Below are 25,489 nucleotides of genomic sequence, written 5' to 3' on the forward strand. Positions count from 1 at the left end.
GCAGCAAGTGCTGAGGAGGCCAGAGGCCCGGGCTGGGCATGGCAAGGCAGCAGGGTGCATCCAGCCAAGCCAGCCCCTCTCACTCCTCGTCTCCCCCATGCGCCCGCTGGCAGGGATTGGGGCAGCCCCGCAGCCCTCCTGCACTGCCAGGGCTCAGCCGCCATCAGAGGCCAGGACAGTGTCTGCAGCCCCAGCCCTGCCCAGGGAGTGGGGACACCTCACACACAGCCCTTTGCCCCAGCTGCTAAAGGCCCAGCTCAGGCCCTGGCAGCAGCAGGAGAGATGCCTGGGAGCCGGCCAAGGTGAAATGTAACCAGCCCCGCAGGGCTCCGGCTGCTCCACGGGCGCTGCCTTGCTCCTCTGACTGCTGGGAGCAAGCGGCTGGGACCTGCGCATGGCTCCCGCAAACCCCGAACAGGTTCCCGCACCCCACAGGTTCCCCCGATCCCCAGAGCCCCCCTGCCGTGTGTATGGGGAGCCTCCGAATCCACATCGAGGGGAGGCATGGGGGGACATTTGCCATGGGGCCGGGGCTCCCAGCCCAAACCCCAGGTCCAGTAAGACGAGGCGCAGGCAGCATGTGGTCCGGAGGGGGGAGTCCAGAGAACAGAGGGACGGTCCTGTGTAAAGAGGCCTTTCATTCAGGAGGCAGAGAGAGGCATCCCTCACCCAGCACTGATATGCAGCCACCTCTGGATTGGGACGCAGCAGCTGCTCTGCAACAACCCCAGAGGTTAGGACCAGAAGTGCTGAAGGATCCTGCATCCTGCAAAGCCTGGGGGAGGCACGATGGATTCTCTGGAAACAGAATCTGGCGAGGACACGAGGGAGAGAGCTCGGGGATCACAAGTAGCCTGAGCCACCATGCCAATCCCTGTACACTGCGCTGGCTGCCAGGGGACAGCACCCTCACTGCACCTCACCCCACTGCCTGCAGCACGGGGCAGCCCCAGGGGCTTTCCCCTCCAGGGACTGACCCCCAGCGGCCCTGCTCTGCTCCTCGTCCGCCCAGCCCACCTAGCTGGCATGTACAATGCCCCCTGCCGGCTCACCTGCCACCTCCACGGTCGTCACCATTCGGTCACCAACAGCGTCACAAACGTAGGAGCCAGAGTCGCTGGGCCGGGCCCCGAGGATGGTCAGCTGCCTGAGAGCTCCCCGGTCCTCGATCCGGACTCGTTCGCTGGCCACCAGCTCCTGGCCATCCCTGAGCCAGCGGACGGCAGCGCTGGGCCGTGACACCTCGCAGGCCACCACCAGGTCATCGCCGGCCGCCAGGCACTGCTGCTCCCGGCCCCCCTTGCTCCTCACAATGCACACAGGGGGCTCTGGGGAGTCAGAGAGAGGTAGCGTCACTGCATGGGGCAGAGGCCAGGCTCGGGGTCAGGCGCGCCTCACACCCCACAGAGAATGGTGTGCAGCAGCCAGAGCGACCCACTGCGTGCATGCTGGACCGGCTGGCACATGGACTGTGTGCCAGACGGCCTGACAGACAGCACTGCCTGTACCGACAGACGTACCAGCTGTGCTCCGGAGGGGCCGACTGACACAGACAGGCAGACTGTACGCTAGACAGGTGGCTGACAGACGGAAGTAACAGCCACAAACTCCAGGCAGGCCAGGGAGAGACTTTGGCCAAGTACCAGCCGGCGGGGAGGCACATCCCCTGCCTCAGCTGAGCTCCCCCACTCCGCTCCAGAAGGTCCCCGGGACGATCCCAGCTGGGCCTGAGACAGCAGGCTGGGGTCAGAGCCCCGCTCCAGAGCACAGGGAGAGGGGCTTCTCCATGGGCTGCAGGGGGAAGTCCCAGCTGGGAGAGACCTTCACATCTGGAAAAGAGGTTTCCTATAACTGTCCCACGCAGGGCTGCCTATACCCTCCCAATCCTGGTAAATACCCCCCAGGGCTGCCTCTATAACCCCCCATCCCCCACACACCAGGGCTGCCTATAAACACCCGACACACCCACACCAGCCTATGACCCCCGCAGCCCCACGGCTGTGACCTCCCAGTGTCCCGCTGCCCAGAGGTCCTGGGCTGACAGCACCTGCCCCGGATCAGGCCAGTCTAGCCCCGTAGCCCTCTAGTGGCCTGTTCTGGAATAACCGGCCTGGAGTTAGATTCTCTCTCCACCTCCGGGCTGGGGCAGGGGGTTGGGGCACAGGGGGAAGCTCAGAGGTGCAGGCTCCGGGCGGGGCTTACCTCAAGCAGCTCCTGTAAGCAGCAGGATGTCCCTTCTCCAGCTCCTACACGGATTCGCAGCCAGGTGATTCTGCATCCTGCCCTGTCCGCAGGCACCACCCCTGCAGCTCCCATTGGCCGCAGTTCACAGCCAATGAGAGCTTCAGGAGCGGTGCTTCGGATTGGGCCAGCATGCAGAGCGGAGTCCCCTGGCTGCCCCTACACATAGGAACTGGAGGAGACCATGTCGCTGCTTCTGGGGGCCCCGGACCCCGCTCCCCAGCAGGAGCTCGAGAGCCGGATTAAAACGCCGTACAGGCCATAGTTTGCCCACCCCTGCACTAGGGCTAGGATGGGGCACATGGGCTGACAGCCCTTTCAGGGCTATTATAGTTCATATAATGGGATGTTCCCAGGATTCAGAGAACACTACTGCTCTCTGAATCCCACTGACCTCTTGGCCTCAAGCATACCATGTGGCAGGGAGTTCCACAGGTTACGTGTGTATTGTCTAAAATACAACAGCATTTCCTGCTGCCGCTATTAACTACACTGCCTTCCCATTTCACTGAGCTCCCCGTGTTCTGCTGTTAAGGGAGGGGCAACCAGCCACGCCCAATCCCCCTCTCTGTGCCGCTCCTAGAGACACACCTCGTCAGCCTCCGGTATGGGGCTCCTCTAAACCGAACTGCCCCAGCCTCTGCAGTCTCTTTATACGGAAGCTCGCCCAGGCCCCTTCCCCCACCCGGGACCCCACCAGACCCTTTCTGAAGCCGGGAGACCAGAGCCTGGAACTGCACCTCCGGCTCAGCCTCCCAGTGCAATCGCAGCAGACGCTGTCCATGCGCGGCCGCAGCTGGGGTTACTCTTCGCCCACTGCTGTGCATCAAGCGGGGTGCACGGGGCTGCCCAGGGCTCTCCCCTGAGGGGTCACAGGGAGTTCAGAGCCCAGGGCAGAGCGTGAGGGTCCAGATTACTCCTTCCAGTGCGTGCTCCCGGCATTGCCCACACTGTACTTCACCTGCCCCCACTGCAGCCCGCTCCCCTGCCTGGCTGGGCCCTCTGCCCCCTCCCTCGCCTGCCTGGGCCCTCTGCCCCCTCCCCCGCCTGCCTGGCTGGGCCCTCTGCCCCCTCCCTCGCCTGCCTGCCTGGGCCCTCTGCCCCCTCCCCCGCCTGCCTGGCTGGGCCCTCTGCCCCCTCCCTCGCCTGCCTGCCTGGGCCCTCTGCCCCCTCCCCCGCCTGCCTGCCTGGGCCCTCTGCCCCCTCCCTCGCCTGCCTGCCTGGGCCCTCTGCCCCCTCCCCCGCCTGCCTGCCTGGGCCCTCTGCCCCCTCCCCCGCCTGCCTGGCTGGGCCCTCTGCCCCCTCCCTCGCCTGCTTGCCTGGGCCCTCTGCCCCCTCCCTCGCCTGCCTGGGCCCTCTCTCCTTCCTCAGTCCCCTCTGATTTTAACTAGCCTAAGTCATGTAGTGTCATCACCCACCTTCCTATTGCCCTGCTCACCCCCATCACAGACCCCATTAGCCCGTTGAATAAGGCTCCTCACACCCTCATTCTGTGGGGCCCGGCAGCAAAGGGCCTGTCCCTCCAGAGGAGCTGCCCGGCCAGGGCCAGCTCCAGGGTTTTTGCCGCCCCAAGCAGCCCCCTCCAAAAGCTGCGGTCGTGATCTGCAGCGGCAATTCGGCGGAAGGTCCTTCGCTCCGAGCGGGAGTGAGGGACCGACTGCCGAATTGCCGTTGAGTAGCTGGACGTGCCGCCCCTCTCCAGAGTGGCCGCCCCAAGCCCCTGCTTGCCAGGCTGGTGCCTGGAGCCGGCCCTGTGCCCGGCTCCTGCATTGCTCCCCAATGCCAGGCAGGGCCCTCGCCCCCCGCCAGACAGGAAGTCAGCGGCAGCGGCAGCTCAGCCGTACCTTCCACGGCAACACAGAAGATGAGGCTGTCGTCATGGCTGTCACACAGATACTCCCCCGCGTCCTTGCTCTCCATGCCCAGAATGACCAGTGCGCGCCGCGCCCCATCTTCCTCCAGACGCACGCGCCCCGTGTCCTGCAACTTCTCACCATCCTTGTACCACTTCAGCTCTCCGTGGGCATGGGAGAGCGTCACCTCCAGCACCAGGTCCTCCGCGGCCAGGCAGCGGCGGTGTGTCTGCAGCTCACCCCGCCCCAGGATCGTCACAGGAGGGTCTGGCAGAACCAAGACAAACAGCAGCTACGATTAACCAGCCTATGGAACTCCCTGCCACAAGGTTTCACTGCGGCCAGGAGCACAGCAGGCACCAGAAGGATTCGATATTTGCATGGACAACAGTGACAAGAGCCCCCATGACACTGCGTGACATACAAGGGCGCTGAACCCCCTGCGCCAGTGTTGGGGATAGGAAGGCGATTCCCCTGGGCCCAGCCCTCATTGCAGGGCTGTTGTACCTTCCCCGGAAGTGCTGGGGCTGGTCGCTGTCAGAGACGGGCACCAGACTAGAGGGGACCTGCTCCACTCCAGCCTGGGAGCTCCGCCACAGGCCCAGGACTTGGCCTGCTCTGAGCGCATGGTCAGGCTAGCGCAGGTCCCCCGGGACCAGGGTGGGCCCAACTGGCCCCTGAGCATCCCGACAGAAGGGGCCTGCGACTAGCCTGTTTCATGTCACACCCCTCGATTTCCTGTTGGGAGGAGACAACCAGCGCAGCGGCCAGGGCTCTGGCACCTGCAGGGACTGCCAAGGAGACAGAAACTGGCACAGCCAGCTTGGGAAACTCAGCCTGGCGAGCCGGGCACTGCACCACTGGCCTGCTGTGCCCAAGTGGGAATTGGCTGTACTATTTTTATCAAGTCGGTGTCTGCCTCAGTTTCCCCTATATGCTGCATTGATTCTATTGGGAGCAGGGGAAGAGACAGGTGTGACGGGCTCCCAGCTGTCTGGGACCTGAGGTCCCACATCAATGGAGCTCTGGAGAAGACAATGGCAAATCCAGCTGCCCAGACACCGATGCCCAGCAACCAGCGACCCAGAGAGATCTGCACCCCCCACCTCTGGGCAGGGGGCTGAGCCGCATCCCCCGCTCGGGAACAAAGGGCTGGGGGGGAGGTGTGTTGGCTGCAGGAAGCAGTGGGAGGTACACTGCGGAGTCTGACTGAGGAGGTCAGTCGGCGTGACAGAGGGACGGGGCTTTGGGCTCTGGGCTTCCCGAGGGCTCCCTGTGCTGGGTCAGGTGACTAATAACCCGCCTGTCGGCCCGCGCTGCCTGTGTGACCCTGCAGACGCTGGCGGAGGGGGCGCTGACCCCTAAGATGGTGTGACAAAGTGGGTTTTTCCTCCTTATTATGTTGTATGTGAGCCTATGTGAGTCTTACTGTTTTGCATAATACTCTGTGTGCCTCAGTTTCCCGGCGTATTGCGCCAATGCCTAGGTGGTGGGAATAAGGGTATGTGACTTCTGCTGAGACCCTTGGGGACAGGTGAGATGGCTCTGGCTGCCTGCACATAAGCGATGGACGATGTCCTTCATAATCTGAGACCCAGAAGGGTGTACAACCAGATGACACTTTGCCTGGGGAGTGAGACAAAGCTCAGGAGGTGGGGCAATGGGTGTGTCGGAGGTCGGGTCGCTGGAAGCTGGGCAGTCTGCTATATGGGACTCAGAGAGTGGGGAGTCCAGGGCGTCCAGTCCGGGGTCCCCCCAAGAGGGACTTGGCTGAAAGTCACTGATTTCTGTGCTAACAAGATCTGGTCTACACTGTGATCCTGTCGACTAATAACCCGTCTGTTTTACCGGCTGACTGCGGACTTGGGGTGCAGGGCCCCTCTGGCTTCCCCAGGGGTCCCGTCCAGGTGGACCCGCCTAGGGGAAGTGTATGGTGTGAACAGGGGGCTGAATGCGCCGAGGTCAGTCCCAAGAAGCTGCGTGCCCTGAGGGGAGTCGCTCCCCAGAGTCCTGCTCGCTTTGTACTGAGCAGTTCCAGAGCATCGGACCTGTGACTCCGCCATAGATGGTACAACTCTCCCTCAGGGTCTGTCTCCGTGGGACTCGCTGCCCAGGGTCCAGCCTCAGGAGGCAGTGACGCCGCGTGGCTTTCCCTGGAGGCGGAGTGAGACCCTTTGGGGGCATGGCCCGCTGACGGGGCCTCCCAAAGCCTGTCCCCACACGGGGGACATGACCCCCATCCTATGGGTCCGTGACACCTTCCCCACCCCGTTGCTGACCCCCGCACAGACTCACCATGGCTCTCCAAGCGCACCCAGTGGGGCCTATGCCGGGGCGCAAGCCCTGAGCCTGAATGCGCAGACACAGCAACTGTCCCTGGACAGACTAGCCACTGGAAACAGAGCAGACGGGCAGAGCCCACATGAGCACCAGTGCCCCGGTGCATGCGGACTGCCACACAGGCAGCGACAGGCAGGCCAAGGCCTGCGCATGGGACTCAGGTCTGGTTCTCAGGGGGCAGCGTGAGGCGGGGGGCAACAGACTCGGCCTGGGGCAAGAGAGGGTTGTGGGGACATCACTTTGTAGCCCAAATCTGGCTGCAAAGACACCTCCTGCAGTGCCAATGCCCCCACCCAGGGGCCAGTTCTAGGTCCAACTCACGCTGCTGAGAACTCGCTTCCCCCAGCACCGCCCTGCTCGCTGGGGCGTCACCAGCCCACCCCAAGGCAGCTACTCAGGTCTCTGGGCCCTCCCCAGCCTCTCACTCACCACAGACTTGGACAGTAAACGTCCTGGTGTCATCAGCCGCATCGCAGACGTACTTCCCAGAATGCTCCACTCCAGCCGCAGGGATGACCAGCCGCCGATGGGCACCCTCCTCCTCCAGGATCAGGCTGCCGCCAGCCTCCAGCCTGGTGCCATCCTTAACCCACTGCACCGGCACGTTCCCGCGCGAGAGTTCGCAGGCCAGAGTCACCGTCTCCCCCATGATGGCCTTCAGGGTGGGGGGAGCTCGCCGCGGCTGCAAGATCTTCACCGGGGGCTCTGAAAGGAGAGGACAGCGCTGGCCCAGGCAGCCAGGGGACAATGCTGCCCCCACCCTGCCCTGTTGGTTTGAATCAATCTCCGGCATAGCCAATTTCTCCTTTCAGGCCACGAAAGAGCAATGGCGGGTGTATGCGCCGGAGGGAGCAGATCACGGGATGGCTCCTGGGGACTGAGGCTGTGCCTCGGGGCACATGTATGACACGGAGTGGTCATGCCAGCAGATACTCACCACCGGCAAACGTACGGCCCACTCTCCCCAGCTACTCCGTGACCATAAGCAGAGCGGGAACCCAGGAGACACCAAGTGCAGCCGAGAGAGGGAGACGGACCCGGAGCGGGGGAAGAGCTTTGCTCACTTTATCGACGACGGTCACAGAGCAGATGTCACAGAGACAAGGAGGCTGTGCCCCACGTTACCTGGCCCCCCACGCTCACCTGACACCCTGACGTCAAAGGAAACGGACTCGTCCCTTGTCTCACAGATGTACTCGCCAGCATCCTCGGCCCGGGCCTGCGGGACAATCAGCCAGCGCTGGGCCCCCTCTGCCCGCAGCAGCAGGTTCTCTGTCTCATCCACCTCCAGCCCGTCCTTGAACCAGCACACCTGGGCATCTGCTCTAGACAGCTCACACCTCAGCTCCAGGCGCTGCAGCACCAGAGCCTGCAGCTCCAGGGAACGCTCCTGGGGGCGCAGGATCCTCACTGGGGGCTCTGTTGGGCACATCGAACGGAAGGGACACGATGGGCTCAGGGAGACCCAATCTCTACCCGCTGCAGGGCAGGGGGTCTGCTCTACCCAACCCCAGCCTGCGAGACCCCCGGCCACTGCCCGTGTCCATCAGGAGGCCTGGGCTCCCCAGTGCTCTGGGGGATCTGGGTGGGGGCTGGGGCTGCAGCCTGATGGTCGTTAGGAAAAGTCTCTGCCAGTCTTGTGCTACATGTGGGGAAACAGCCGCCCATGGAGCTCAGGTATCACAGCCTCTGTCAGACCCAGACCCCAGTTCTTCCAGGGGCATCGCGGGCTGGGCACAGACAGGGGGCCAGGCTCTCCCCTCGGGGCCAGGGGCTGGGCGCTGACAGGGGGGCCGGGCTCTCCCCTCGGGACCAGGGGCTGGGGGCTGACGGGGGGCCGGGCTCTCCCCTCAGGCCAGGGGCTGGGCGCTGACAGGGGCATAGGGCTCTCCCCTCGGGGCCAGGGGCTGGGCTCTGACAGGGGCGTAGGGCTCTCCCCTCTGGCCAGGGGCCGGGCACTGACAGGGGGGCTGGGCTCTCCCCTCTGGCCAGGGGCCGGGCACTGACAGGGGGGCTGGGCTCTCCCCTCTGGCCAGGGGCCGGGCGCTGACAGGGGGGCCGGGCTCTCCCCTCGGGGCCAGGGGCTGGGCACTGACAGGGGCGCAGGGCTCTCCCCTCGGGACCAGGGGCTGGGGGCTGACAGGGGGCCAGGCTCTCCCCTCAGGGCCAGGGGCTGGGCATAGACAGGGGGCCGGGCTCTCCCCTCGGGGCCAGGGGCTGGGCATGGACAGGGGCACAGTGGTCTCCCCTCAGGCCAGGGGCTGGGGGCTGACAGGGGGGCCGGGCTCTGCCCTCATGGCCAAGGTCCGGTTGCTGACAGGGGGGCCAGGCTTTCCCCTGAGGGCCAGGTGCTGGTGAGAGCCCGGCCCACCTGTCATCTCCCCCCAGGGACCAGGGGTGTCACTGACCTGCCAGCTGGGGTAACGGGGGGAAGCGCTGATGACCCACCCGCCGGGAGGCCAGGGGACATCACCGACCTGTTACCGTGATGTTGTAGAAGACAGAGTCGCCGCCCGCGTCGCACACAAACTCCCCCGTGTCCTGCGGCCGAGCCGAGGGGATGACGAGCCTGTGATGGGGCCCCTCGCACTCCAGGAGCAGGTGCTCGCCCTCCTCCACCTCCACCCCGTCCTTGTACCACTGCACCGGGCCGTCGGCACGGGACAGCTCGCACGCCAGCACCACGTGCTCCGAGGCCAGGTAGGTGTGGGCGGCGTCCTCGTTAGAGCTGACGATCCTCACGGGCGGCTCTGGGCGGGGAGACAGGACGGGCTCAGCAGAGAGGCTGCCGGCTGGGTCACTCCCAGCAGCCGCCCCGCCTATTCTCCAAGGCAGGATGCCCAGGAAGAGGGTGAGGAAGTGACCCCGGGGGCAGCTGTCTGGGGGAGATGCGGAGCCTAGACTCAGGTGGGGATGTGGCTCATTCTGCGTTAGATGGAGCCGCAGAGTCGCTTGCATTCTCCGTGTCGGGGGGAGCTGCTGTTTCTCTCCCTAGGGCCCAGCTCCCTGCAGTCACCCCCGGGGCAGGGAGAGCCAGGGCTCAGGACTCTGAGGATCTTCATTTACCTTCAAAGCAGAGCTGTGTCCGCAGGGGCTGGCTGGGCAGCAGGCTGGTCCCCCGCTGGCCGCACAGGGACCAGGAGTCAGAGCCCAGGCCCTGCTGGGTCTGACAAGTGCCAGCTCTGGTAATGCACCGTCGAGCCCAGACGCTTCACTGGGGTCGAAGGCAAAGGCAGCGTTGGATACAGGATCAGCCCCACAGAGTGACTGGCCAGGCAGCACCTCAGGGCAGAGACCCCGGCTTCCTACCTGAATGTCAGGCCCAGGCCCCCCAGCGCTGCCTGTGGGTGTTAACCCTGCTCCCAGGGAGGGGACCATAGCCCAGTCCCCAGCTCACCGGTCACGGTCACCGTGAAGCTCAGCGCATCCTCGCCCGCGTCACACGTGTACGTCCCGGAGTCTGAGGGGCGGGCAGAGCGGATAAACAGCCTCCTGGCGCAGCCCTCTGCCTGCAGGGCAACGACGTCGTCCGAGGGCACAGCCTCCCCGTCCTTGAGCCAGCGCACAGGGGCGTCGGGCGTGGAGACCTCGCACTCCAGGAGCAGGGGCAGCCCTGCCAGGAGCTCCGGGCGGCGCTGGGCCTCGGGCACCGGGGCGATGCGCACCTGCGGGGCTGAGAGACCAGGTTCTTTATCACCGCGAGTGCGGCAGCACCCTCAGAGGCAGAGCAGGCCGCGGTCCCAGCCCCACGGAGCTCACAGCCTCAGGCCGTAGGAGCACTGCGGGTGGGGTGACATTGCTGCGGGCCGCACTCCCAGGCTGGAGGGGACAAGCAGCCGAGGGTGGAGCAGTCACATGGTGAACCGAGGAGAGGAGGTGGTGGTTTGACAGACTGGCTGGAGTCGGGGGCAGAAAGTAGGGAACTGGGGAAGGAGCATGTGGGCCGGCCAGGAGGGAGGGGGCAGAGCCGGGCAGGGAGGCCTGGAGGGAGGGGGCTGAAGAGTGAGGAGTAGGGGGACCAGACAGCAAATGTGAAAAACCAGGACAGGGGTAATAGGAGCCTATATAAGAAAAAAAATCCAAAATTGGGACTGTCCCTATTCACCCTAGTGAGGAGACAGGTGAGGATCCGCCCAGCGTCTGTGTCTAGCAGGGGTTGCAGGGTGTCTGGGAGCTGCAGAGCAGGAGGGGGCAGTGACCTGGGGGGAGCCTGGAGGGAAGCATTCGCCATGTGACCAGAGGATCTTGCCAATTTCTACCAAGAGAAAGCTGGCGAAATGTGACCTGCCCTTCCCCCTCCCCTCAGCTCGCCTGCCCCTCCCACAACTCTCCCTCCTCCTCCCCAGTCATACAGAGTCTCTGCTCTCCTCCTCTGACCCCTCCACTTGTGCCCAGGACCCCATCCAATCCCATCTCCTGGTCTCCCTGAACCCCCCTCCGCTTCTCACTCTCCTCTGGCTCTTCCCCTCACAACACAAAGTGCCAATCGCTCCCATCTTAAACACCCCCCTGCCCCACTTGCCTCTCCGACTATCGCCCCATCTCCCTTCCTCCCCAAGCTCCCTGCACACACTGGAGTTCCTCTCCTCCTGCTCCGTCCCAGACCCTGCAGCCCAGCTCCCACGCCCGGCACGCCACAGAAACTGCTGTCGCCCAAGTCTCTAGTGACCCCTTCTAACCAAGGCTCAGGACCAGCCCTCCATCCTCATCCTCCCAGACCTGTCAGCCACCTTCACACAGCCGGCCATGCTCCTCCTCTTGGCTTCCCTGATTCTGGCCTCTCTGGGTCTCCTCCTCCCCCTCCAACTGCTCCTTTGGAGGAGCCTCCAGACCCAGGCAACAGCCAGGGGTTGCACAGTTCTGAGTCTGTGCCCAGATGGGCTAAGACCTTGCTGGCAGCCACAGCTATTGCGGGCTGGATGGATGGAAAGTATTCCCAGAGTTATGCACTGCAGACTATGTGTTCCAAAGCTGCTGGAGGCCAGACAGTCCCTGGGGCGGGGAGGTTCTCAGAGCTCGGAGTGAGAACAATTGACACCTTTCCCCCAAGCCCAGCCAAGAGTTTACAGGCCAGACAAGGTGTGGTCTTGGGCCGTCACACAGCACTAAAGAGCCCAAGAAAAAGACCTGGAACAGGGGGGCCATGCGGAGAAAGAAGGCACAAGACTGTATGCTCTGCCAGTGGGAGTGTCTCATGAAAAATGTGGACCCCAACTCTCTGGACTGGCCCAGCGCTGGCCTGATGAGCCAGTGGGTGAGAAACACCTTCTCAGACAGGAAAGGAGCTTAAGAACATAAAAATGGCCACACTGGGTCAGACCAAAGGTCCATCTAGCCCAGTGTCCTGTCTGCCAACAGTGGCCAGTGCCAGGTGCCCCAGAGGGAATGAACAGAACAGTGATCCATCCCCTGTCGCCCATTCCCAGCTTCTGGCAAACTGAGGCTAGGGACAGCATCCCTGCACAGCCTGGCTAATAGGATGGATGGACCTATCCTCCATGAACTTATCTAGTTCTTTTTTGAACTCTGTTATAATCTTGGCTTTCACAACATCCTCTGGCAAGGAGTTCCACAGATTGACTGTGCATTGTGTGAAGAAATACTTCCTTTTTTTTGTTTTAAATCTGCTGCCTATTTCATTTGGTGACCCCTAGTTCTTGTGTTATGAGAAGGCACAAATAACACTTCCTTATTTACTTTCTCCACACCAGTCATGACTTTATAGACCTCTCTCATATCCCCCCCTTAGTCATCTCTTTTCCAAGCTGAAAAGTCCCAGTCTTATTAATCTCTCCTCATACGGCAGCCGTTCCACACCCCTAATCATTTTTGTTGCCCTTTTCTGAACCTTTTACAATTCCAACTTTCTAACAAGTAGTACAGGCTCCGGGGGGTGCTGGATCCCTGGCTCTGACCCAAGCCCTACCCCATCTCTTCCTGCACCCACCCCACCTCTCCCTGCCCCCCCACCTCTTCCTGCCCCCCCCACCTCTTCCTGCCCTGTTCCATCACCGCCCTCGAGCACCCTCGCTCCTCCCCCTTCCCCCCCCAGAGCCTCCAGCTGATCGCGGTGGGCGGGAGGTGCGGGGAGGGAGGGGGAGATGCTGATCGGCAGGGCCCACCGGGAGGTGCTGGGGGGAGGTGCTGATAGGGTGGCTGCCGGTGGGTGCTCAGCACCCACCATTTTTCCCCGTGGGTGCTCCAGCCCCGGAGCACCCCTGGAGTCGGTGCCTATGGCGGGTTGTGTTTTTCTTTGGTCTGTAGCCGGGTGTTTCCAGCCCGTCTCTTGGCTTCTGTCTGAATCTCTCTGCAGCTTTGTCAAAACCCTTGTTTGGTTTTACTGCAGCCCCGGCCAAGTGCTGGGTGCTGAGGACAGGGCTGAAGAGAGGGGAGGTAGTGAACGGGGGCCCTGCTTGCACAGAGGCAGTGAATCTGTGCATTCTGGGGGCCAGGAGTGGAGGCCTGGGCACTGGGGGCAGTGCGCAGTGGGGAGCACAGACAGGCTGGAAGGACCTGTGCCAAGCTCAGGGGGTAACAATCTCCAGAGATTTAGTGACAGGTTCTCTCTGCGCTGCCCAAGGCCTTACTCAGGGGGCCAAGGGCTGGGGGTGCGAATGGCTGGCCTGCGGAGGGAAGAGCGGGGCTCACGGAGCCCGGAGGGGGGCGCTCATGTAGCCAGCAGCGGTCGTTTGGGGCAAGTTTCCCCCAGTGGGCTCCCTTGCGCTGTGAGCAGTAACCCCGAAAGTGTCACACCCCCTCCAGCTTCTTGGGGGAGTTCCACAGGGCTCTGGCCTTGGTCCCCACCGGGTCTCTAGGTTCATCTGCAAACACAAATTCCGCCCCCCTGTGACAGCTCACAGCCCCTCCTCCCACTCCCCAGCCGAGTACTTCCTTCCAAACTAAGATCTCAGCGTGGGATCTGACCTCTCCCGGGGGATGTCTAGCCCTCAGCTCGAATCCAACATAGTTACAATGGGTTCTTCATGCCCCAAGCCCTCCTGCTGCCTTACTTCTCAATCTCTGTGGGAGGCATCCAGGCCCGTAGCTTGGCCTCAGCTTCGCCTTAGCCGGGACGTGAGGCCCTCGAGAGAAACCCGTGTCCAAATCCGGCTGATTCTGCCTGGATAGCGGCTCTAGAATATGGCCTCTCCTACCCACCCACACAGCTAACCCTCGTGTCCAGGCTTCATCCTCTTATCTCGCTGTCACTGCAACAACCTGCTCTCCGGCCCTGACGACTGCGTCCTGCCCCACTCACCTGCTGCTGCCACCGTCATTTTCCTGGCCTGTCACTGGGGCCATATCCCCCCGCTTTGATTCTCTCCTCTGGCTCCTCCTTCTCCATCACACCAAACGGAAGCTGCTTGTCTCACTTCCAAGGCGCTTCTTGGCCTGTCCCCACCTCCCTTTCACTGGCTGTCGACACTTCCCTCCGATCGGCACATGGTGCCTCCACTGCCCACCAGTTACATTTGCAAACAAGCCCCTTTGTGCTTCCTCCCCGGCTGCCCCCCCCCCCGCCTGGGCAGTGCTCCCAGAAACAGCCGCAAGGCGACCTCATTATCCACCCTCTCCAGACTCTCCTTTGCCGGGATGCCTGCAAACAACATGCCGATGGCTAGGCTTCTGGTGAGCAACGGCCACTGCCCATCATGCTGCCCATGCTTCCATGTGCTCCCCCGTCCGTCCAGCCGTCTCCTGGCTCGTACTCGACCTGTGAGCCCCTTTGGGAGGCACTGCCTGTGACCTGTGTCTGTAACACACCGAGCTGAGGGGGGCCTGGGCCATGACGGGGGCTGCTGGCACTACCGGGGGGGGGCGGGAGCAGTGATGAAAAGGGGGGACGGCTCAGTGGGGCAGCCAGGGCTGGGAGGAGCCGACACTGACCTGTCACCGAGATGTTGTAGAAGACGGAGTCGCCGCCCGCGTCGCACACAAACTCCCCCGTGTCCTGCGGCCGGGCCGAGGGGATGACGAGCCTGTGATGGGGCCCCTCGTGCTCCAGGAGCAGGTGCTCGCCCTCCTCCACCTCCACCCCGTCCTTGTACCACTGCACCGGGCCGTCGGCACGGGACAGCTCGCACGCCAGCACCACGCGCTCCAAGGCCAGGTAGGTGTGGGCGGCGTCCTCGTTAGAGCTGACGATCCTCACGGGCGGCTCTGGGCGGGGAGACAAGCTGGGCTCAGAAGAGAGGCTGCAGGCTGGGTCACTCACAGACAGCCGCCCGCCTATTCCCCAACACAGGGAGGAGAGATGAGAGCCCAGCCCCTCCAGGACATCAGAGAGGGTGTCGCTCCCCATGGCTCTGTCACACCTGACCCTCTTCCCACAAGACAGCACCATCCCACCCAGGACCAACAGGACACGCCCCTGTGGTCTCAGGCCTTCCTGCGGACCGACCTCGCCAACCCCACACCGGGCTAGAGCAATTCACGGAGGGGAGGCTGCAAGGGACAACCCATGGGCTGCAGGGAGGGGGCAGGGGTTCAGCAGGGGGCGCTCTCCCCTGGCAGTCAGCGCTGGCCCCAATGCCCCAGTGCAACGCTAGGGGCCTGTGATGCAGGGAGTGGGGCAGGATGTCAGTAGGGGGCGCTCTCCCCTGGCAGTCAGCGCTGGCCCCAGTGCCCCTGTGCAGCATGAGGGGGCGCTGTGCTGGAGGGAGCGGGGTGGGGGCTCTGTACGGGGGACTCTATCCCTTTGCAGTCAGTGCTGACCCCAATGACCAACATCTTCCTTACGAGACCCAAAGCTTTGGCCCACTAAATACAACCAGAAAGAAATCATCAGGGGAGTCCTGCTGACCCACCCACCGGGGGATCAGAGGTGTCACCGACCTGCCAGCTGGGGTAACGGGGGAGCGCTGCTGACCCACCCGCCAGGGACCAGGGGTGTGACTGACCTGCCAGCTGGGGTAACAGGGGAGCTCTGCTGACCCACCCGCCAGGGACTAGGGGTATCACCGACCTGCCAGCTGGGGTAATGGGGGAGCCCTGCTGACCCACCCGCCAGGGACCAGGTGTATCACCGACCTGCCAGCTGGGGTAACAGGGGAGCGCTGCTGACCCACCCACCGGGGGATCAGAGGTGTCACCGACCTGCCAGCTGGGGTAACGGGGGAGCGCTGCTGACCCACCCGCCAGGGACTAGGGGTATCACCGACCTGCCAGCTGGGGTAATGGGGGAGCCCTGCTGACCCACCCGCCAGGGATCAGGGGTGTCACTGACCTGCCAGCTGGGGTAACGGGGGAGCTCTGCTGACCCACCCGCCAGGGACCAGGGGCGTCACCGACCTGCCAGCTGGGGTAACGGGGGAGCTCTGCTGACCCACCCGCCGGGGGATCGGGGTGTCACCGACCTGCCAGCTGGGGTAACGGGGGAGCTCTGCTGACCCACCCGCCGGGGGATCGGGGTGTCACCGACCTGCCAGCTGGGGTAACGGGGGAGCGCTGCTGACTCACCTGCCGGGAGATCAGGGGTATCATTGACCTGCCATCTGGGGTAACGGGGGAGCTCTGCTGACCCACCCGCCAGGGACCAGGGGTGTGATTGACCTGCCAGCTGGGTAATGGGGGAGCTCTGCTGACCCACCCGCTGGGGAACCAGGGGTGTCACTGACCTGCCAGCTGGGTAATGGGGGAGCTCTGCTGACCCACCCGCCAGGGACCAGGGATGTCACCGACCTGTCACTGTGATGTTGTAGAAGACGGAGTCGCCGCCCGCGTCGCACACAAACTCCCCCGTGTCCGGCAGCCGGGCCGAGGGGATGATGAGCCTGTGATGGGGCCCCTCGCACTCCAGGAGCAGGTGCTCGCCCTCCTCCACCTCCACCCCATCCTTGTACCACTGCACCGGGCCGTTGGCATGGGACAGCTCACACGCCAGCACCACACGCTCCGAGGCCAGGTAGGTGTGTGCGGCGTCCTCGTTAGAGCTGACGATCCTCACAGGCGGTTCTGGGCAGGGAGACAGGATGGGCTCAGAAGAGATGTATGTAATTGATCTACAAATTTTGTTGAGTCCTTGCAGCAGCCCACCACCGGACCCCAGAGTTTGGGACTGGAAATGAAGTTGAATCCTTTATGCAATTGATAGGTTATAAAGCAGAAGGGGCCACTGTGATCATCTGCTCTGCCCCCATGTCACACAGGCCATCGGTCTCCCCTGAATTAATTCCTGGTTGAACCAGGGCAGATCTGTTAGAAAAGCATCCAACCTTGATTTAAAACTTGCCAGTGATGGCAGTTATTAATTCTTGTGGCTTTTCTCTGAACTCTCTCCCATTTATCAACATCCCCCTTGAACTGTGAACACCAGAACTGGGGGCAGGGTTACAGCACCGGCTGCACCAGTGCCAAATACAGAGATAAAATAACCTCTCTGCTCTTACTTGAGATTCTCGTTTATGCATCCCAGGATCGCATTAACCCTTTTGGCCACCGCATCGCACTGGGAGTTCATGTTCAGGTGATTACCCATCAAGACCCCCTAGTTCTTCTCAGAGTCCCTGCTTCCCAGGGTAGAGTCCTGCCATTGTACATATGCCCAACACATTTATACGTTGTTTGCCTGAGCCCAGTGTACCAAGCGATCCAGATCGCTCTCCATCAGTGACATATCCTCTGCATTATTCGAAAGTGGAAGGCAGCTTGGGTGAAAGTGATCATGAAATGATAGAGTCCATGATTCTAAGGAATGATAGGAGGGAGAACAGCAAAATAAAGACAATGGATTTCAAGAAGGCAGACTTTAACAAACTCAGTAAGTTGGTAGGTAAGAGCCCATGGGAAGCAAGTCTATGGGGAAAAACAATAGAAGACATTTGGCAGTTTTTCAAAGAGACATTATTAAGGGCACAAGAGCAAACTATCCCCCTGCGTAGGAAAGTTAGGAAGTATGGCAAGAGACCAGCCTGGCTGAACCAGGAGATCTTCAGCAATCTAAAAATCAAAAAAGAGTCCTACAAAAAGTGAACTAGGTCAAATTACAAAGGATGAATATAAACAAATAACACAAGTATGTAGGGACAAAATTAGAAAGGCCGAGGCACAAAACGAGATCAAACTAGCTAGAGACATAAAGGGTAACAAGAAAACATTCTACAAATACAATAGAAGCAAGAGGAAGACCAAGGACAGGGTAGGCCCATTACTCAATGAGGGAGGAAAGACAATAACAGGAAAAGTGGAAATGGCAGAGGTGCTTAATGACTTCTTTGTTTCCATTTTCACCATGAAGGTTGGTGGTGATTGGACGTCTAACGTAGTGAATGCCAGTGAAAATGAGGTAGGATCAGAAGAGGCTAAAATAGGGAAAGAACAAGTTAAAAATTACTTGGACAAATTAGAGTAAATGTGTCACGGAGTGTGGGGGGACACAAGGCCCTGCACCCCCGGCTTCCTGCGATTCACCATGACTCTCAGCCAGCCAGTAAAGCAGAAGGTTTATTTAGACGACAGGAACACAGTCCAAGACAGGTCTTGCAGGCACAGACAACTGGATCCCCCCCAGTTAGGTCCATCTTGGGGTCCCAGGACCCCACAGCCTCCTTGGGAGGTCAGAGCCCTGTCTGCCTCCCAGCCTTTCCACCAGCCAGCTCCTGAAACTCTGCCTTCAGCAACCCCTCCCACAGCCTTTGTTCAGTTTTCCGGGCAAAGGTGTCATCTGGCCTCTAATCCCTTCCTGGGTTCTCAGGTTACATGCTCAGGTATTCTCCGTCAGGCAGTCTCCCATCCCCCAATGCAGACTATCCTAGCCACACTCCCCTGTCAGCATTCACAGACCACAGTAAGAACAGTCCCAGTTCGACACAAAATGCATCCTAGAAAACTCAAGGAGCTGACTGAGAAGATATCTGAGCCATTAGCAATGATCTTTGAGAAGTCATGGAAGACAGGAGAGATTCCAGAAGACTGGAAAAGGGCAAATATAGTGCCCATCTATAAAAAGGGAAATAAGGACAACCCAGGGAATTACAGACCAGTCAGCTTAACTTCTGTACCCGGAAAGATAATGGGACAAATCATTAAGCAATCAATTTGCAAAGTCTAGAAGATAATAAGGTGATAAGTAACAGTCAGCCTGGATTTGTCAAGAACAAATCGTGTCAAACCAACCTGAGAGCTTCCTTTGGCAGGGTAACCAGCCTTGTGGATAGGGTGGAAGCAGTAGACGTGGTATATCTTGACTTTAGTAAAGCTTTTGATACTGTCTCGCATGACCTTCTCATAAACAAACTAGGGAAATCCAACCTAGATGGAGCTTCTATAAGGTGGGTGCAAAAGTGGTTGGAAAACCGTTCCCAGAGACTAGTTATCAGTGGAAGGACATGCTGGAAGGATATAATGAGTGGGGTCCCGCAGGGATCAGTTCTGGGTCCGGTTCTGTTCAATATTTTCATCAATGATTTACATAATGGCATACAGAGTACACTTACGAAGTTTGCGGACGATACCAAGCTGGGAGGGGTTGCAAGTGCTTTGGAGGATAGGATTAAAATTCAAAATGATCTGGACAAACTGGAGAAATGGTCTGAAGTCAATAGGATGAAATTCAATAAGGACAAATGCAAAGTACTGTATTTAGGAAGGAACAATCAGTTACACACATCCAAAATGGGCAATGACTGCCTAGGAAGGAGTACTGCAGAAAGGGATCTGGGGGTCATAGTGGATCACAAACTCAATATGAGTCAACAGTGTAATGCTGTTGAAAAAAAATCGAACGTCATTCTGGGCTGTATTAGTAGGAATGTTGTAAGCAAGACACAAGAAGTAATTCTTCCACTCTACTCCGCTTTGGTTAGGCCTCAACTGGAGTATTGTGTCCAGTTCTGGGCGCCACATTTCAGGAAGGATGTGGACAAATTGGAGAGAGTCCAGGGAGAGCAACAAAAATGATTAAAAGTCTAGAAAACATGCCCAGGAGGGAAGATGGAAAAAATTGGGTTTGTTTAGTCTGGAAAAGAGAGACTGAGAGGGGACATGATAACAGTTTTCAAGTATGTAAAAGGTTGTTACAAGGAGGAGGAAGAAAAATTGTTTTTCTTAATCTCTGAGGATAGGACAAGAAGCAATGGGCTTAAATTGCAGCAAGGGCGGTTTAGGTTGGACATTAGGAAAAACTTCCTAACTGTCAGAGTGGTTAAACACTGGAATAAATGGCCTAGGGAGGCTGTGGAATCTCCATCACTGGAGATTTTTAAGAGCAGGTTGGGCAAACACCTGTCAGGGATGGTCTAGATAATCCTTAGTCCTGCCACGAGTGCAGGGCACTAGACTAGACAACCTCTCGAGGTCCCTTCCAGTTCTAGGACTCTGTGATGTACCTGCCCCCAATTTTTTGTGTCATCTGCAAATTTTATAATTTTGTTTTCTTCCAGGTCACTGATAAAAGTTAAATTGTGTAGGGCCAAGAAACAGTCCCTGCAGGGCCCCACTAGAAACACACATGCTCAGTGATGATTCCTCGCTTACAGTTACTGTTTGAGACTTTAACGGTGAACCAGTCTTTAATCCACTGAATATCGGTCATGTTGAATTTATATTGTTCTAGTTTCTTATTCAAAATCTTGTGCAGTACCAAGTCAAGTGCCATACAGAAGTCTAAGTATATTACATCAACACTATTACCTTTATCAACCACACTTCAGGATAATTAATTATTGGAACAACTTACCAAGAGCTCTGGTGGATTCTCCATCACTGGAAATGTTTAAATCAAGACTGAATGTTTTCTAAAAGCTCTGCTCTAGTTCAAACCGGAATTACTTCAGGGCAGTCTTATGGCCTATGCTATACAGGAGATCAGACTACAGGATCACAGTGGTCCCTTCTGGCCTTAGAATCTGTGCCCCATACCAGCCATTCTATTATGTTGTCCAGGATCAAAGTCAGGCTGACAGGCCTATAATTACCTGGGTCATCCCACTGACCCTTTTACAATAATGGCACAACGTTAGCTTTCTGCCAGTCCTTTGGAACGTCCCAGTGTTCCAACAGTTATTGAAAATCAACATTAGCGGTCCAGAGAGCTCCTCAGCCAGCTCTTTTAAAACTCTTGAATGAAAATTATCTGGACCTGCTGATTTTAAAATGTCTGGCTTTAGTAGCTGCTGTTTCACATCCTCCTGAGATACTAGTGCAATAGAAAGAGTGTCATTATCATATGATATGACTCCATCATCAGTTATTTTCCCAAATACAGAACAGAAATATTTATTGAACATTTCTGCCTCATCTGCATTATTACTGACTATTCTATCACTTCTATCTAATAATGGAGCAATAGCATTGTTAGGCTTCCTTTTGTTCCTAATATACTTTAAAAAACCTCCTTCTTATTGTCCTTCTGCTGGCCATAGATTTTTCCTTTTGTCTTGTTGCTTCCCTTATCAATGTTCTGAAAATCCTAGCTTATATATAAAAACAAGGAGTCTGGTGGCACCTTAAAGACTAACAGATTTATTTGGGCATAAGCTTTTGTGGGTAAAAAACCTCTCTTCTTCCGATGCAATCCTAGCTTATATATATAATTTTTTATAGCTACTTTCACTTCCCCTCTAAGCCAGGTTGTTTTTTTAACCACTGTAGCCAACTTTCTGGATTGTGGCTTTTTGGGCATCTAGTAAAATCAGAGACTCACAGAAACATAGGGCTGGAAGGGACCTAGAGAGGTCACATTCTTAAACAATTCCCAATGATTATTTACATTTTTCTGTTTAAATCTCCCAGTTGATTTGGCTCCCATTTGTTTTCAGCTTTCTGTAATGGGCCCTTTTAAAGCACCAAGTAGATATGTGACTGGTTTGGACTTTATTCTGTTTGCACATTGTGACGAAGTGGGACTGTTCTTAATGTTTCCTCTGAATGTGTGGGTGCCTCAGTTTCTGGCCGACCCTCTGTCGTCTAGCAACTAATGGCCAGGTCCTTCTCCCCTGCAAGGGGATGCTAAAGATGTGGGAGAACAAAGAGGTCAGGTGACCTCCTGGCTCGGGAAAGGAACAGCGCAGAGGAGGAGGGACTGGCGGGGGTTTCAGTTTGGAGCTGGCTGGGGACTAGGAGTGAGGGCAGATGAGGGTGTCTGCCTCACCGGGCCCCAGAATGGACCTGGCTGAGGGATCCGGTTCTCTGGACCTACAAGCTCTGTTTTAGACCATGTTCCTGTCATCTAATAAACCTCTGTTTTACTGGCTGGCTGAGAGTCACGTCTGACTGCGAAGTGGGGGTGTGTGCAGGACACTCTGGCTCCCCCAGGACCCCGCCTGGATGGACTCGTTGTGGGAAGCGCACGGAGGGGCATATGCTGAATGCTCCAAGGTCAGACCCAGGAGGTGAAGCCGTGTGAGCTTCTTGCCCTGAAGACAGTCTGCTCCGAGGGAGAGGAGGCTCCCCAAAGTCCTGACTGGCTTTGTGGGGAGCAGTCCCAGAGCATCGCCCGGGGACTCCGTGACACACATAACAAGTGCAATCAAGTCATGATCACTTCTACCTAAAATGTCACCAATTTTTAATTCTGTGATCAGTGTCTCTGTCACAACAAGGTCTAACATGGAAGTCCCCCGTGGTGGATACAGCACGTTTTGAGTTAGGAAATTGTCATCTAGAATATTTAGTCATTCCAAGGATGTTTTAGTCCGGGCAGCATGAGACCCCCAGCGTGTGTCACTGAGGGTCAAGCCTCCCTGCCCCCTCCCCACTCAGCTTTTCCCCTGCACGTTGCCCATAGGAGTGCAAGGAGCTGCTCCTCCCGCTCCCTGTGGAATTTGGCTGGGACACCCACAAGTGATCAGCCTGTGCTTTGTGTGTTAGAACAGAAGATGGGAGTTGATTTACCAAGTGAGAGGTCAGTCTAACGAGACAATTCAATTAACAGTAGGATACCCAGGGAGGAAAAATAACTTTTGTAGTGGTAATGAAAGTGGCCCATTTCAAACAGTTGACAAGAAGGTGTGAGTAACAGTAGGGGGAAATTAGTATTGGGGAAATTAGGTTTAGGTTTTGTAATGACCCAACCAACCCCAGTCTTTATTCAGGCCTAATGTGATGGTGTCCAGTTTGCAAATTAATTCCAGTTCTGCAGTTTGGAGTCTGTTTTTGAAGTTTTTTTGTTGAAGAATTGCCACTTTTAGGTCTGTTATTGAGTGACCAAGGAGATTGAAGTGTTCTCCTACTGGTTTAAAAGGCTGACAAAGGAGGTGCTGGCACCATCATGAATAGGTTGGAATATGAACGAGAGGCTGCTAGACAACTCTCTAACACCACATTCTACAGGCCATTATCCTCTGACCCCACTGAGGGTTACCAAATAAATAAAATAGAACTAGAACGGACTTTGAAAGATCATTGAATCCATTGCCTTCACAGCAGGACCAAGTACTGTCCTTGACAGAATTTGCCCCAGATCCTTAAATGGCCCCGGTGCCAACTCTGTCCACATATCTATTCCGGGGACACCGTCATAGGACCTAACCAGCACAATCTACTGATCACCGAAAGCACCACCTGGTCCTTTCTCACTGGTCCCCCATCCACTGCGTGGCCAGACCACCCTCTGCTTATCTTACAGAGGGCAGCAGGCTCCCATCACCTCCCTGTACAGAAGCAAGACCTCAGCCCAGTCCCCTCACCACAGAGCGCTCTGTTAACCGCTGGCTGGAGAGGCGGGATTGCAAGTCCCAGGGGTCCGACTAATAGCAATGGAGTAAATCAGAGCAAAGAGCAATAAAATGTTTTCCCTCCAGTGATCTCTCTCAGTGTGAGCAGAGCTGGCAAGCCCAGGCCCCGAATCCCCAGCCTCACCCGCTACTGATGGGCCCCTCCAGCTAATCTCAGCTCCCAGATAGTGAAGCTGCAGCAGAAGACAGATGATGGGGAGGGAATGTGTGTGTGTAACTAGGAGCTTTCGGATGGAACAGGAGGGGAGTGAGGACAAGAGATGCTGTGTCCAGGGAGGATGAGAGCAGAACAACAAAGTGCAAAGAGGGGAAAGAGCTGGACAGACCAAGGGACAGAGAGCAAAGGGGCTGAGCGTGTGGACACTGCAACGACAGAGCTATAGACAGATGCACAGAGACCCACAGCACCTGTGCCAGTGAACTGGGATCCACTGACCTGTCACCGAGATGTTGTAGAAGACGGAGTCGCCGCCCGCGTCGCACACAAACTCCCCTGTGTCCTGCGGCCGAGCCGAGGGGATGACGAGCCTGCGATGGGGCCCCTTGTGCTCCAGGAGCAGGTGCTCGCCCTCCTCCACCTCCACCCCATCCTTGTACCACTGCACCGGGCCGTCGGCACGGGACAGCTCGCACGCCAGCACCACGCGCTCCGAGGCCAGGTAGGTGTGTGCGGCGTCCTCGTTAGAGCTGACGATCCTCACAGGCGGCTCTGGGCGGGGAGACAGGACAGGCTCAGCACAGAGGCTGCCGGCTGGGCTGGGCTGGATCACTCACAGCCAGCCGCCCCACCCATTCCTCAGGACTGGGAGGTTATTGCCCATGATTACAAGGGGCTTCCAGTGCCCATCGACTGAGGGGAACCGGAGCACACTTGGGTCAGCTGTGCCCTGTCTAGTGGGGCTGGGGGGCTCCCGCAGCTGGGTGGGGGCAGCCGATGAGCTCTGCCCTGCTGAACAGCCATGCCCAGGCAGGCATATTGCACCACGCCTGAGCGGCTAGCGAGAGCTCACCACGCGGGACGTCATGCGCAGTTCCTGCCGAACGCTAAGCACGAGCCGAGTGTCACCATTACTGCACGGGCACTACTTGAAGAGATGTGTAAAATGTAACATACGATGTTCCAGACCTACTGGAGATGCAGCAAGTCACCTGCGGTGGCTGGGGATCAGCTAACTCGGTCTAGAGTGAAAACAACTGACAACTTTCGTCCCAGCCCAGCCCTGGGTTTACAGGCTGGGCCAGATACAGGCCGAGCATTTACAAAGACAAAAGAGCTGCAGGAAAAGCCTCTGAATGGAAACGCCTGGCTTATGGAAAGAGACCAACGATCTGGGGCTGTGTACGAGGAGACAAGGCACAACATCTTCCCCATCCAGAGGAGGTACCCTCCCTCCCGGCAGACGTGTCTCAGGAGAGGCAGATCCCAGCTCAGTGGACTGGCCCAGTGCTGGACGGGCTGACCATGGGGTGAGACAGGAAAAAACTTGTCAGTAAGTCCAGGCTCTGATAGCCTGCACCCCACGTGTGCTGCCAGCAGCCAGCAGCCTTGGGAGATCGTCCCCCATGGGATTCACCCCGGACAGCGTCACAGGGGGCAGCCGCCGGTCACTTGGCCTCTGCTTACCACCCAGCAGGCCAGAAGCCTCCCCCAGGGCCATGGACAGAATCCAGCTGTGGCAGCACCAGAGGATTTGATTTCAGTGGCCAGAGGAGCCTGTGAAGGCCAGAGAAGGCAGGTCTTTGGGGGAGAGGCAGTGAGGAAGGGAGGCTGAGGGAGGGGTGGATGGGGCAGGAGGGGAGAAAGGGGTCTCAGGGCCACACATCTGCCCTGGGCCTGCTGGGATGTGACGGGAAGTTCCAGCTCTAATGCCCTGAGTCTGCGAGGAACCTGCAGGAGGGGCAGAGGCACAGGGCTCCTGTGGGCGAGCCCCCAGCTCACCGGTCACGGTCACCGTGAAGCTCAGCGCATCCTCGCCCGCGTCACACGTGTACGTCCCGGAGTCTGAGGGGCGGGCAGAGCGGATAAACAGCCTCCTGGCGCAGCCCTCTGCCTGTAGGGCGACGACGTCGTCCGAGGGCACAGCCTCCCCGTCCTTGAGCCAGCGCACAGGGGCGTCGGGCGTGGAGACCTCGCACTCCAGGAGCAGGGGCAGCCCTGCCAGGAGCTCCTGGCAGCGCTGGGCCTCGGGCACCGGGGCAATGCGCACCTGCGGGGCTGAGAGAGTCACCCTGAATGAGCAGAGAGTGGAGGCGAGTCCTCGCTCTCACAGGGCAGCCAGGACAATGCCCCGGGTCCCAGCAGGCCAGGATCAGGCTCTGCAGGCCAGCGTATGCCGCCAGGCACCCCACGCAGCCCAGCTCAGCCCATCCCACCGCAGGCCA

The 25,489-nt window shown here is 58.6% G+C and overlaps 1 protein-coding gene across 9 annotated transcripts in view; it reads right to left on the reverse strand.

Moving 5' to 3' along the window:
• The window catches only part of OBSL1 (obscurin like cytoskeletal adaptor 1), a 54,769-nt gene that overhangs the window by 13,477 nt on the left and 15,803 nt on the right, over nucleotides 1-25,489 (reverse strand). For 3 of the 9 annotated variants that reach the window (XM_065560409.1, XM_065560410.1, XM_065560413.1), the window contains exons 7-16: nucleotides 25,047-25,322; nucleotides 23,544-23,816; nucleotides 16,116-16,388; nucleotides 14,322-14,663; nucleotides 9,832-10,107; nucleotides 8,912-9,184; nucleotides 7,578-7,853; nucleotides 6,864-7,139; nucleotides 4,086-4,361; nucleotides 1,053-1,355 (exon numbers count right to left, since the gene is read on the reverse strand). In XM_065560409.1, the coding sequence (XP_065416481.1) occupies nucleotides 1,053-1,355; nucleotides 4,086-4,361; nucleotides 6,864-7,139; nucleotides 7,578-7,853; nucleotides 8,912-9,184; nucleotides 9,832-10,107; nucleotides 14,322-14,663; nucleotides 16,116-16,388; nucleotides 23,544-23,816; nucleotides 25,047-25,322 (2,844 nt within the window). The remainder of the gene's footprint in view (nucleotides 1-1,052; nucleotides 1,356-4,085; nucleotides 4,362-6,863; nucleotides 7,140-7,577; nucleotides 7,854-8,911; nucleotides 9,185-9,831; nucleotides 10,108-14,321; nucleotides 14,664-16,115; nucleotides 16,389-23,543; nucleotides 23,817-25,046; nucleotides 25,323-25,489) is intronic. The other 6 variants (XM_065560412.1, XM_065560411.1, XM_065560415.1 and 3 more) reach the window with 6 other exon arrangements.

The sequence above is a fragment of the Chrysemys picta genome, chromosome 11, assembly GCF_011386835.1.
Source record: "Chrysemys picta bellii isolate R12L10 chromosome 11, ASM1138683v2, whole genome shotgun sequence".
In the NCBI taxonomy this organism is placed as follows: domain Eukaryota; kingdom Metazoa; phylum Chordata; order Testudines; family Emydidae; genus Chrysemys; species Chrysemys picta.